The 13,279-nt window shown below is 43.3% G+C and overlaps 1 protein-coding gene across 9 annotated transcripts in view; it reads right to left on the minus strand.

Annotated features, from left to right (window-relative positions):
- Positions 1 to 214: 214 nt before the first annotated feature.
- TRIM9 (tripartite motif containing 9) overlaps positions 215 to 13,279 on the minus strand; it is a 112,542-nt gene continuing 99,477 nt past the window's right edge. For 2 of the 9 annotated variants that reach the window (XM_019833003.3, XM_019833002.3), the window contains exons 8-13: positions 11,267 to 11,455; positions 8,591 to 8,632; positions 8,162 to 8,185; positions 7,004 to 7,307; positions 4,277 to 4,439; positions 215 to 2,241 (exon numbers count right to left, since the gene is read on the minus strand). In XM_019833003.3, the coding sequence (XP_019688562.1) occupies positions 2,179 to 2,241; positions 4,277 to 4,439; positions 7,004 to 7,307; positions 8,162 to 8,185; positions 8,591 to 8,632; positions 11,267 to 11,455 (785 nt within the window). In that variant the 3' untranslated portion in view covers positions 215 to 2,178. The remainder of the gene's footprint in view (positions 2,242 to 4,276; positions 4,440 to 7,003; positions 7,308 to 8,161; positions 8,186 to 8,590; positions 8,633 to 11,266; positions 11,456 to 13,279) is intronic. The other 7 variants (XM_011283230.4, XM_011283229.4, XM_019833004.3 and 4 more) reach the window with 6 other exon arrangements.

Raw genomic sequence — 13,279 nt, forward strand, 5'->3', positions numbered from 1 at the left:
ATCTAAGTTCCAAATGTTTCACACCAAATTAAGATTCAGGAGGTGGGTATCACCAGGAGACAGGGCCAGGGCTCCCAAGGAAATCAGATGAAGAGCAAATATTTTCAAGAGCTCGGGGGACTTTCTAATTACACTCGGCTGGAGAAATATGGTTCCAACAAAGGTGAATTGTCATCCCAACTAGGTAAAAACCACGACATTCTGAAGAGACATGTGATCTTCCCTCATAAAAATCTTTTATTGGCACACCAGAAATATCCATTTTTTTCTAGTACAGTAGCTGTATGCATCTACAATGGCCATTCTGTGTAAACTACGTGTTACAAGTCACTAGAAATCTAATTAGCAAGATGAATTTAATAAAGAACAAGAGTAATTATGAGTCTACAGCGGCCCAGCCTTCGAGTCTCATTGGAGAGTAAATCAAATATCAAACTAGTGTTGCCCTGCAACAGAGTTTTTCTGTAGCCAAGAAACCAAGATGGACGTAAACAGGATAGCACCCATTCAATAAATTAGGTACGCTTAACTAGAAAAACACTGTAACTGATAGAAATGACCTAAATAAAGCACGAAAGGAAATAATCAGCTATTTACATATATTATTTTTTGCCAAAACTTTAGTTTGTTAGCCTTCCCACCTTACCTCTTCTATTTGTTATTCTTGTTTTTTCATGGTGAATTTCTTGGCTCACTGGCAAATGCTTAGGCAACTGATCAGGACCTCTTTCCCTGTTCTCCGTTTTCTAAAACTTCATGTCAAACTAAAGAATCTGAAAGGTAACCTGTGCGAGTCTATCTCTCTAGAGAAGTAATGAGAATTATTGTTCTGCTCTCAGTCACAGCCATGATGCACAATCGCATTTTTCTTCCACACATTGTTTGAACTACTCCAGAGAGCTGGGTTGTGCATGGCAGCAGAGTGGACGAATTGGTCATTTGTGACAGGCACAGGTACACATGGAGACAAGCGTGTTGATCCTGAGAATGGGGGTGCTGTGGACTGCAACTTCAGATCCCCCATTACTGAAAATGGGGTCTCTCTCTGGTTGCTTTTGTTTCACATTTATTTTTAAGGCTTAGTGTCATTGCAGCATTAACAAATAAGAATGCTGACGTCATTTCTGTCCAAGAAGGGCTCTGTGATGAATGGCAGCAGGTACCATAATTAAAATAGCGTTGTTGAAAAGGCATCGAGTTGGTATGTTTCTGCCGCTATGGCCAGAATGTGTAGATTTTTAGCATCGCTCTTGGGGATCTGAGAGATCTTGCCAATGAGCCTCTTTGGCCCTTGTTTATTCCCTTTCTAGTACTTGTAACAATTTTGTAATTGTTTTATTTTCAGTTTGCTTTCCTATGAGAATATAAGCCCCAGAAGGGCAGTAACCACACCTGTGTATTCACCACTGTGTCTCCAGTGTCTAGAACAGTGCCTGGTCCATAGTAGGTTCTCAATTAAAAACTTGTATTAAATAAATGAACCAAATCATAAATCTCCTGGTCTGCCTGTGTCTAGAGACTTTCTAGTTTGACTCGATGACCAGGGTTTCTGGCCTATCCTAATCATCCTACGTGCTGTGAACCTCTGTGTAGCCCTATGGCTAATATTTTTGTGCTTCGATGGATAGTATAACCTCTCAATGCTGCATTTGTTCTGCCCATCTCTCAAAGACTAGCTATGCAGGGCTAACTCCGCATGAGAGATAACGGGGCAAGAACCTTGTAGGAGGTAAACTGCAAGCTCCAAATTCAACTCATTCTTCCCCGCCTCTCTTTACAACCTCTTTGTCAGAAAGCTTAAGAAAAAGGTCATCAGGAGAATATTCTCTCGGTGGTAGCAGTTCAGTAAGTCACCAATAACATGATCAGAAAAGAAACAAAATAGAACTCACCTACATTAAAAGAAACTTAAGTTAAATGAAAGCAAAATCTGGGAGTGGAAACTAAGTGACACGGTGGGCTGTCTAGGTCCTTTGTTGCTGGACGCGGAAGTGACGGCAGGCTTCAGAGCAGGAGGGGGTTGGAAAAGAAGGGGTGGAGCTGTGGGGTGTGAAGACACGGGGGTCCAGCTTTTGTCTCCTCCTCCCCCTCTGCTTCCGGAGTGCTCCCTCTGCATGCTGGCTGAGCTCTTGCTGTCGCTCTCTCAGGCAGAGGTGAGGACGGCCCGGCCCGTCGTCCTTAGGCTATTGATGCTCTGCTGGAGTAGAAGTCGGGGACTGGGAGCCCGGTGTGAAGCGTGACCTGGGGGACGAGACTGTGAGTCCTGGAGGCACCGCGGGAACCCTCCCAGCATGCCCCTCCCCAGGGCACAGGGCATGTGTTCCTAATTCAACAGGGGCCCTGTTGGCTTCCTTTAACGTCTATTCTAGTAGACGTTAAAGAGAATTCTAGTAGAATTCTGCCTGTGCGAGGAGCCTGGCCACCATGGTGGGCTCCCAAATCCTGGAGACACTTGATAATATGGTTCTCATCCATCTGCCTCTTTTAAGGATCCTGGGAAGACCGTGTTCCTTATGACTGAAGACACAGGCATTGATCTGCAGGTAGCAAAGCCTGTTGGCGAGGACGCAGTGACACTGCCAAGTCCATGGATAGAGAACAGGTGAGCAAACAACCCTTCCCTTACCACTTGTCCACTAGTCACTCCCAGGAGGATAAGCCTTTCGTATGGGGAACGAACAGGTGATTGCCAGGTAAGAAGAAACATGGGCACTTATACGGTTTCCCTGGTTCCGTGCAGCCTTGCACTTCAGTGGGAAGCCGCACGGATGAGGCTGGAACTGTTCCATGCGGGGCTGTCATCCCTCCCCTTCTTGTCCCTGTCTCCCCCAGCCCAAGAGTCTTTCTCCAGATACTCAGAACATCCCGGAAACCGCTGAAGAGCATTGAGTGCCATACTCCTGGGAAGGGGAAACAGCTGAAAATGTGGAAAACTTCGAAGGAGGTTTTTCTAAGACTCACTTCTAGGGCAATTTATGGTTTTCTTCCTTCCAAGGTAGAGGCTGACCTCTGAGAGATTAGATTTCAGCCTCCCAGAAAACCCGGTCTAGTCGCAGGAAGAGAGAAGGGCAGAGGTCACTGGGTTACAATCACTTTTACTGCACACACTGATAAACGACAATGCTTTTTTTTGTTGTTTTAATAGTTCCCGAGACTGCAGTTCTGAACAGAGCAAAAATCACCTGCAGTGTTTTGATTCCCAAGGCCTATGTATCTTAAGGCAGCCGTCTGCTGAATGAGGTGCACAGCTGATAATGAGAGCTCCAGGTGAGAAGGGCAGGGGCAGCCCCTCAGGGCACCCCACGGCTCTCTGATCTTTGCCCCAGCCGTGGCCCCTTGGCCCCACCTTGCCCCTGTGAGGCCCCTCATACCTCAGAAACTTTGTCTTGGTTGCCCTCTCTGCCAGGAAACCTCCACACGGCTCGCTCCCCACCCCCCTCCAAGGCTCAGCTCACCTGCCACAGCAATAAGACCTACCCTCAGACTGCAGCTGCCCGCCCTTCCGACCCCAGCACTCTCCACCCCCTCGCCCTGCCCTTGGCCTTGTCTCCCTTGCACTTATTGCCTTCTAACACATTATATAATTAACGTAGTAATTTGCTTATTATTTCTTCTATCTCCTGTAACTCTATGAGGGCACAATTTTGCATGTTTTGTTTTCACTGATAAACAACAATACTTACAGTAATTATAATAATGGTGCCTTACGTATTAAAGGCACGCAGTAGGTGTTTGTTGAGTGAATGCATGAGAAGAACCTGTAGTTTTTGCCATTTGCAGTAAATCCTAAGTAAGTGGCCCACAGGCAGGGATTGTTTTCTATCCCTGTGGCACCTAATAGAACCGAGTAAGAGTGCAGAGAAGATGTTCAGGATTTCTGATAATGGTGCTAAAACTTCAGTCTCACACCTTCACTTCTGGGGCGCTTCTGGCGCTCTGCATAAGTCATTCCATCTGTTTTCATTCCAGCTGGTTCAGGGGTTTCGTTCCTACTAGGGATGAATCTAGGCCTCGGGGACGATCAATAGCAAACCATGAACAGAGTTCCAATTCGCTGTTCATTAGACTGCGTCCAAGCTTAACGAAGGGGCTGATGCTGATCTGGAATCATCTCAGTTGTCACCGTTGATCCCTTTCCCCTCTCCTTTCCTCCGTGTCTTGGTCTGGGCCTTACACGGTTGGCTTCCCTGTCTCGGGGATCAATGTACTGCCCGCGGGCAGCCTTTGAAGCGGAGCGAGCGGAAGCCGAGGTGACACCCGGGGGCGCGGTGCTTACCTGCACGTTCCTGTTCAGGCTGACGGCCGGGAAGAACAGGCCTTCCACGTTCTCGAAGGCTATGGGCCCCTGCTGTTCGTCGTTGATAAAAAATGTCAAGGTTTTCCGATTTAAGTCGAGGAGCACCCCGATGGTGGCCCCCTTGGTGATTCCTCCCTCAGTTCTGTGAGAAAAGAAAACATCACGTGTCATCATTCTAGAAGCTCCCCTTTTTGTGCTAAATGTACAAACCCTTTTGACTAACCAGTGTTTCTCGGCCTGTTTAACAGTATCGTTCCCCACATCTGAGGAGCATCTTCAAATACCTTTTTTCCTTAATCACCCCTCCTCACATAAAATTTTCATATCACAGATATGCTGCATATGTTTATGTGTTGTGTATATATCTGTGCTTTGTGAATGAAAAGAGTAACATGTTTTGCTTGCCCCCAACCCCCACACTAATTTTCACTCCCTTGGGGGGAGATAGCGCCCCCTGTTGAGAATATAGAGTCAACCACACTGCTCTGCTGTTGCTGAGGGTGAACTCTTTCTCAGAAGGTCTCTACCACTGAACCACAGCAGCAGAAAACAAATCAGTAAAGTGCAAGAAAAAACAAAGTAGGCTTTGGGCTGTCAGAGCTCTGCCTACAGCTGTGCTGTGTACTTTGCACAAATGGTGTGGCTTGAACATCAACTCCAAAATGACTTAATTTGAAAGTCAAAATAAAGAGGCACTTAAGCTAAATCTAAAGCATATGCATGAAAAATTGGATTTGGGGCCTTATGCTACTCATTAAATAGAAAAACTCATTCCGGAAAGATGTTAATTTTTGGCCTGTTGAGTTTGAATTGAGAAGGCTGTCCATAAAATGACAACATCGAAGAGGATTCTCCCCTGCAAAGTGAAACAATTATATTGTAGAAGATGGAGTGGTTTTCAAGAACCTGCACTGAAATGTCATTTTAAAACAAAGTATGTCTTATGCTTCAGTTGGTGGTTTCTCAAAAGTCATTAACACGGATGACCAGATTTGTCTTACCGGCCACTTCCCAACTCTTTGAGGTCTAGCAATATTGAGCTTCACCCTGATCTCAGCAGAGCATACAAATTGGTAAGTGTTGTTCCTCCCCCCCCCCCCCCCCGGGCATGCAGAATACAGACTGTACATAGCGGTTAAAAGACAGGCTTGTACGTTGCATCTTGTTAATCACAGCTTCAACAATGACAGCACAGGCGACGTGCAGTCTGCACGCAAGCAGACGTGTTCAGCTTCAAGAACGTGTTTTTTTTTTTTTTGCATAGTGTGACACTTGTGTTATTCTTTACTCCTTCACTCCAAAATAAAGAAGCTAGAAGGGAAAAGTAAGTGTGCTACCTCGGGGAATGGCATCAGGAATCTAGTGACTGAGGGCTCCCCCACGTGCAAATCACCAAAGGTGACCGCTCATCTACATCTAGAAGGATTTGATATCAGGCTGCAAGGACATGTATGTTCACTTTCAGCGATAGTGGACAACGCACACCTGAGTGGAGGTGTATAGAAAAAGTCTAAGGGAGTAGGAAGTGGAGGTCCTAAGAATCCTACTGGCTGGAGAAGCAGCAGAGATGATGTATCCAGAAAAAGGTGAGACTGTGGAGCCCACCAGCCTACCACTGCCAGACTCGCTTTCCTTTTGGTCTGACTGAATAGAACTCTCTATTTTTTTCCTTGAAACACCAGTGAGAGCGTATCTCAGGGAAATCTTTGAGAATAAGGTGGATGAGGATCCATGAAAGACACCTCTCTACTTACACAAACCAAATGATAAAGGAAGTGTAGGAGGAAAATGTGTAGCATAGATTAAATTATAATTGCTTCTGATTTGCTGTTAGAGGCAAACCTAAGGAGATTTCTATGTTCTCTTTCCCCAGCAAACAAATCAAATTTATACAATAATAAGAGAGTCCTACCCAAAGGAGTAGGTGCTAAAGGTTCTCAAGTTACCCAAACTGATATCCATAAGATTTAGTTTAATGAATGGCTTCTATTCTGGGCAGTGGTAGTAATAATAATCATAACAAGAAGAACAATGGCTTCTGTTTTCAGATGCCTCTGATGTGACGCATTTCCCCATATCTATCTCACTTAATCTTGAGAACAGTCCCACATGAAAAAATACTATTATCCTAATTTGGTGGATTTGGAGATGAAGGTTCAGAAAAACTCAATGACTTTCCTGGGAAGTTGTAGCTCGGGATTTTAGAATCCTGGGATGTTTTCCTGAAATGGATATGCATTGGAATCCTTAGTTTCCAGCCATGGTGGAATAGAACAGTGAAGGGCCTAGAAAAGTGCTCATGTCTCTGGCATTATGCAAAACATCATATATATATATATATATATATATATATATATATGTGTGTGTGTGTGTGTGTGTGTATATACACACATACATACATACATATATACATATATATGTGTGTATATATATACACATATATATGTATGTATGTGTGTATATACATGTATAGGTATATGTATATGTATGTGTGTGTGTATATATATATATATATATATATATATATATACATAAAATAAACAAATAAACACTGAGATGGAGAGTGGTAGAATTCCCGTGCTACCCACTGAAGACCACCTGCCTGGCTCCCTTAATGTCATCTCTTTAACAGGACTTTGAGCCTGGGCTCTCGTTTTTGACCAGAAGCCAACGTGAAGAAGGCTCGGTTTGGGGGCCGCTGGGTACCTGTTGGTGTGCGAGTTGTTGTGCATGAACCAGCTCCGGTTATTGTCCACATACATTGCCCAAGCTTTGTCGTCCTTTCCTAACATCACATCCTTCATCACGTCGATGCGAGCCACGCCGAAGGCAGGGTCAGGGTGGTTGTCATAGCGGTCTACAGTTAGCTCCCAGTAGTGGACGCCCTTGGAGAAGCCGGTCTTCCCCAGCACCACCCGGTCATCGTAGCTGCTGCAGGTCACAGTCAGGTTGTCATTGGAGAAGATGATGTCAGAGTGTGCCGAACCGGGGTCGAAAGCAAACCAGGCCACTGGGAACAAGAGAAGGGAGTGCGGTTACTAAGGCAGACCCAGAGAGCTCTACGCCGCAACACGCTCCTGCGCGGGTGAGGAGTGTCGTGTCCCGTTTTCATGCTGCCATGCAGGAAGGAGGCTTCCGGGGCCAGAGGGGGCCCTGAGTGAGCAGACCGGGGGCACGTCCTGGGAGGTGGCACTGTCTGCACCCAGAAGCAGACGGAGGACACAAGACCGATTCAGCAGGGGTTACCTGACTCAGACTGCACTCCCAACCAGGTGATCCGGGAGTGAGGTGGCATCGATTTTGGAAGGTGCAAGTCCCTTCACCCGGTGACTGGGACAACAGTACACCAGAGACATAAAGGGAGAGGGTGCGCTAAGATGCCTGTGTAACCCTGAGGCGGGGAGGCTAGGATCTACAGTCCTAGATGGAGGAGGGATAAAACACACTGAGTGAAACCAGCAAATATCCCTTCGGCAGAAGTGCTGAAGTCTAGTCATTTTGAAATTTTCCTTAAGCGCTACTGGAAGCTTAAAGGCTGCGAAGCTGTCGGCAACATGAGCTGATGTTCATGAGTGACTGTGACTCGGACTTAAGACAGGTTGCTTTCTTTGTACCTTAAAAATAACAGTTTGCATGTTACTCCTGACCCTAACGTGTAAACTATTTTGCTGGAGCAGCAGGTATTTTGGACATTGGGTGAACACAGAATGACATCTTTGAACACATCATTATGACTCGAGTTCTAAATGCCGCCTACCAATAACACACTCTGGAGAGATGTCATTGCTGATTTACTGAACCTGTGAGCCACCTCACATGCACTTTGGTCTTTGCTATTTGTAACAGAATAAGGTTATTCCATACCTGCCAACAGCTTTTTAATGTCAACTGTTGTCATTCCAAGTGAAAGGCATGGGAGAGAGAAATAGGAAGCAAAATTGACATTGATAAGAAAACAGGTCTCTTTTGATAGGCTAATACCAAAAAAGGACTCAATTTAGGACACTGCAAACATTACAACAGTTGGTCTGACTGGTACCTTTACCCACGTGAGCGCTCATAAAGAGTGCATTGGTGTTTAAGAAAAATGGGGGGGGGGGAAATGTAACCTTCTTCTAGGTATAAAATTTAAAAACACATTTTTCCAAGTATTTGAGAAACTTATAATAGGATTTTAATGACAATTAGACAATTTTATTGACATAAAATAAGCTGCCGCCATTTATTTGCTGAAGGAGATTGAGCATGCCAACCACAAAAGTAAAAGATGACAATCACAGTAGGTGTACTTGCCTAATTGAGAGTAAGGTGCAGATTGTGTCTCAAAATTGCATCCTATAAAGAGATACTACACATCAAAGCTATGAAACAGCAACCAGGTCGATAAAAATTATTTGTATACAACGAAAAAGCACCAGCTGAAAAGAGTCACCAGAGGCCTGATTCATGAAAAACCAAAGCCCTTTTTATATTTGTTTAGTTTTCTGGATAAAAACTGTTTCTCTTGCTCTTTCAAAACGAAGAGTACATCTTTCTTTTTTCCATTTAACAAATCCTCCTCCAACTGATGCTAAACTATACAGCTTAAATTTTTATCATCTCCCCACGCTCAACCTTTTCCACTAAAATTTCCATATTAAGAAGGCTTACTGTTTAAAATGAGAAAAATGTGGGGTGGGAGGGAAGCTAAACAAAATAAAATACAAAATAAAAATGAGAAAAATTCACCCAATTGAAATGGAGAAACCAACAGATCTTGATAAAACTCTGTTCTATATTACTTGTCCACGCACTTCTAACTCTGGTGATACAGGAAGGCCTTTGTCGTGACTTGGGCCCAAGTTAAATGACACATATATGTATAAATGAGCATGGAATGTAACTTGTATGTTAATAAAAGCATCTGATAATTGTTAATAATGACATGAATTAAATGTAGTAAAACAAATTACTTCATCCCCTTCTCAGATCATTTTGTTATATCAGTTCTTCTTACCGAAGGGAGGGGAGGGGGCCCTGGTGGAGGTAAGATGGTCTCAGAGACATATTAGAATCACCTGTGGAACTTTTTCACCCCCTCCAAATCTTAGAAGATTTGGATACCCCCCCCCCCCCCAGCTACTCCATGAGAAACTGGGTTGGGGGGAGGAAGCAGTCTAGTCTTAAAATGTTCGAAGGTGTATAAACTATAGTTTCAAGTCATGTTGGGGACTGAGCTGGAAAATGCATTTTTGAGGAGCACTAGGGTATCCCCTAGAAAGGATCATTTAATTTTTTTAAGTCAGTAAGACCCTTATAAAGTAATTTCTAAAACAATCAAATGATAATACACTGAATTCAAATAATTTTAGAATTAAGATAGCAACTTACCATAAAAAAAGGACTAATGATTAAGTTAAAACACAAAATTGAAAGGTTATGACCTTACTTTTGGTTACTTTATTTTACTATGGGATGAGTTCACAGACAAAAGAATCATCTTCTCCCGACTCATGGCTGATTTTTATGTTCAATTTCCACCAATTATCACTTAAATTCCTATTCATGGGTTAGAGCATAGTGAGTACTGACCACAGGGGTTTGATTAAAGCTGAATCGCCTATCCCACTTTGGAAATAAATCTGTAGAATCTAAATAGGGCTTTTGAAAATTTTAAATGAATCATGCCTTGTGCAAGTCTTTTTCAAAACAAGTTCTCTGAAATCTTTTTACACTATTTAAAACATACCACCATACATTTAAGGTTCAACGATACAATGAGCACAATGCTGTGAAATACAGCCATCACATCTCCCCAAATCCACATTTCATTTTATTCTCGAGACAGTACGTGTTACAAAGACTACAACAATATTTCAGTACATTGGACACAGGTGAAAAGAGTTCCATAACAAAGCATGTCTTGAAAGCCAGTAGTGCACAGAAAAACAATAAGAAACATAAAAGCACAAAGAAAAAGGTCGTTCTAAAGGGAGCTTGAAGTCCCTGCATCCTTTTTGCACTGTCATGCTGTGGCCTTCTTCATTCCGGGATGTGGGATGAGCAAAAAGAAGAAAATAAAAAACAAAAGAAACCTTTGGAAATGTGAAATGTGCACCACGTGTATCCACGATTACAATATAGTCCTGAAGAGATCAAATAGGTCTGCATCTTAGATGTTTTCGGGGTCTATTTGCTAGACAGAGTTGATGGCACAGTAACGCATGTCTAGCTTCCCTGAAATCAGCCTGAAGCCCTGTCACAACCTGCTTGGCTGTAGGAAACTTGGGGGAAGCCAGCCTTTTCCATGACTTGGATCTTTGGGCCTTAGGCCAGTTAAGGGTTTCTAATTTGGCTAGTGATGATCCCTCCCCTTCGCTAGGGAAAAAAAATCAGCCACGAGCCAGACCGTCCTACCAGTGAGCACGGGCTTTTGCAGAAAATACTTTCACTTTCTGCTCTCTGGTTTGCCCGCTTTGTAGGATGCATTCTGTTGTTGGTGTGTTTTTACTTTATTTTTCCAATAAAGATCTCTTGAGTCTATGTTTAATCAGACCACTATGAGCTGGATGCACTGATCCAGTCTCCCAGACACAGCTGGTTTCCTGGATACAGCAGGGTTGCAAATCTCCAAACGAAGGCCACAGCCTCCACTCAGCCAGCCTATGCCGTGCGATGCCACTGCATGTGATGACGGAGCGGGTTATCCGTGGCGGTACCAGCTTGTGCAAAAAGAACCATTTCGCTCGTCACTGTCCAATGCCATTGTACATTGACCACAGCTCGATGGTTGGGCCTTACACCACACAAACAAGAACGCCACAAAGCTCCAGCATCCAAATGCTCCTCAGACCGGAAGCAGGCCACAGACATAGAGACTAGCTCATTGCCCTCTCCATGCACATGAATGGCAAGAACAAAACAGGTATTCGGAAGATGCCATCAAGGCACAGAGAGATCAAGGGGAAAGGTCAGACGAGCTCAGCTCACCCGGTGCATTGAGAGACTGCAAAGAGGAATGCAAGCTCAGCTGGTGGGGTGAGGGTCGGAAATCAAAGTAGGATCTCCCGGGAAAGCTGGGTTGTAGATTAAGGGTGGAGGAGAAAGGACTCATTCTACGGAGCGGCAATCTTTCCGAAGGCACTGGAAAAGGGAGTGTCTGTTCTTCTGAATCTGTGTCTAAATGTAAGATCAACGCAAACTAGAGATCAGAAATCTGGTACCTGCCCGTGCACGGTTCCCCAAGACCTGCCTTACCAGTGCGTGTGCACAAAGCCTCATCCATCCCGCAGGCGCCACGAGGCATTTACAAAACCAACGTGGCTTGGGGCTAGGAGGGCACTCTCAGCAGCCAGGACTCAAGAGCACGGGACACCTCAAATATCACAGACAATTGCTTTCACTTCTCCCAATTCTCAGTGGTAGAGACAGTATCTTGGAAGGTTCCCTTTTAATTCAATATTTTAGAGTTGAATTTAGAAACTTTAGAGGTAGATTTTACCCATTGATGACCAAGAGTAACACTTTACCCCTTTTGGCTACCTTGGAAGGAAGTTACTACCTGTATAACAATGGCCTCTTAAAGGGTTTTTGTTTAGGAAATGATGATTTTTTTTACCCATTCTTTGCTTTTCCATATTTTTCCCTTTTCTCTCTTATGTATATATTTCCATTTCTGAATGGACGAGATGATTTTTCTTGTGTACTAGCACACAAGACCTGCTCTTGAATAGGATAGGAAGATAGGGCTGAGCAAGTAATCAGGGAAGGAGCCTTACCTTTGTTTCCGAATTAAGATCAGACCCCAGCAATGCCACTTGGACATCTCTGGTTGTCTAATAATAAACAAACTGGGGCAGTGGTAAGGTGCGTTGGTGGCAAAAATGTCTTTATTTTCAGATACTTGGGTATGGCATGAAGGTCACTATTATATTAAATAAAGACTTATCGATTATCCGACCTGGTTTTAGCAGCGCTTATTAGATAGTTTCTCTAAATTGCTAAAATCACTCCTTTCTCTTTTGTCAAACAAGAGCTGGTTCTATGCAGCAGGGTGGTCTGGTCAGAGACAGATATTTTATCAATTGGGGCCTTCTTAGAACACAGTTTGACAATAATAATTTAAGAAATAGACACGGTACAATGGTAATATTCTATGTCCAAAAACACCAAGCAACCATCTTTTCATTGAAAAAATAATTTTGTTTTTGTGGCCAGAGGATGTTCCTAGGGATACTTTTCTGGTTTGAGTATGTCAGCATGCTTCTCGTGTTGAACATACCCTTAGCCTATCAAAATACTATTGTGGACATGTTCAAGCCAAAAGAACTCAAGTGTGTGCGTGTGTGTGTGTGTGTGTGTGTGTGTGCGCGCGCATGCGCGTATAACATGATCCTATTTGCAAAGCTCAGAATAAGGGAATTGGCTAGTTTCAGTTGAAACTGCCAAGAGTCAGTCCCATTTTAGTTTCTGAATTTACAATATTAAAATTAGCTTTTTGGGCTTTACTCTTATCCTTGGGGAATTTTCTTCTTAAGAAGTATAAAAAGATCCCAGAGAATAGGAATTGCTATCTATGGAGTTAAGGTGTTATGTTCCCAATCACAATATATTAAAATTTCTTCAACCTAAACTTCATATAATTTCGGTGATTTGACGTACATGGTCATTTCTTGGCTCAAAAATGTTAAATAAGAAATGATTCTGATTCTATAATTGTCTCAAGGGGGAACTAGTCTTTTAGTTTAATGGAAAAATTTTGAAATACAGCACCACAAACTGACATGGGCTTCGTTTAGGAAGAGAAGGCCATATTTATGTCAGTAAAAGATTTTTCATTAACAAGAATTTGCTTGGAAATATATTTTTCACCAGGTGGTAGCAATCAATTCATTATATTGAAAATACTTGTTGCTTTAAAAATTAAGGGAAAGGATATACATAGTAAAATGAATTCCAGAGTATATTGAACCTCCAGGTCATCATCTGAAAACCAAGGAAGAG

This window comes from Felis catus, chromosome B3, assembly GCF_018350175.1.
Source record: "Felis catus isolate Fca126 chromosome B3, F.catus_Fca126_mat1.0, whole genome shotgun sequence".
Taxonomy (NCBI): domain Eukaryota; kingdom Metazoa; phylum Chordata; class Mammalia; order Carnivora; family Felidae; genus Felis; species Felis catus.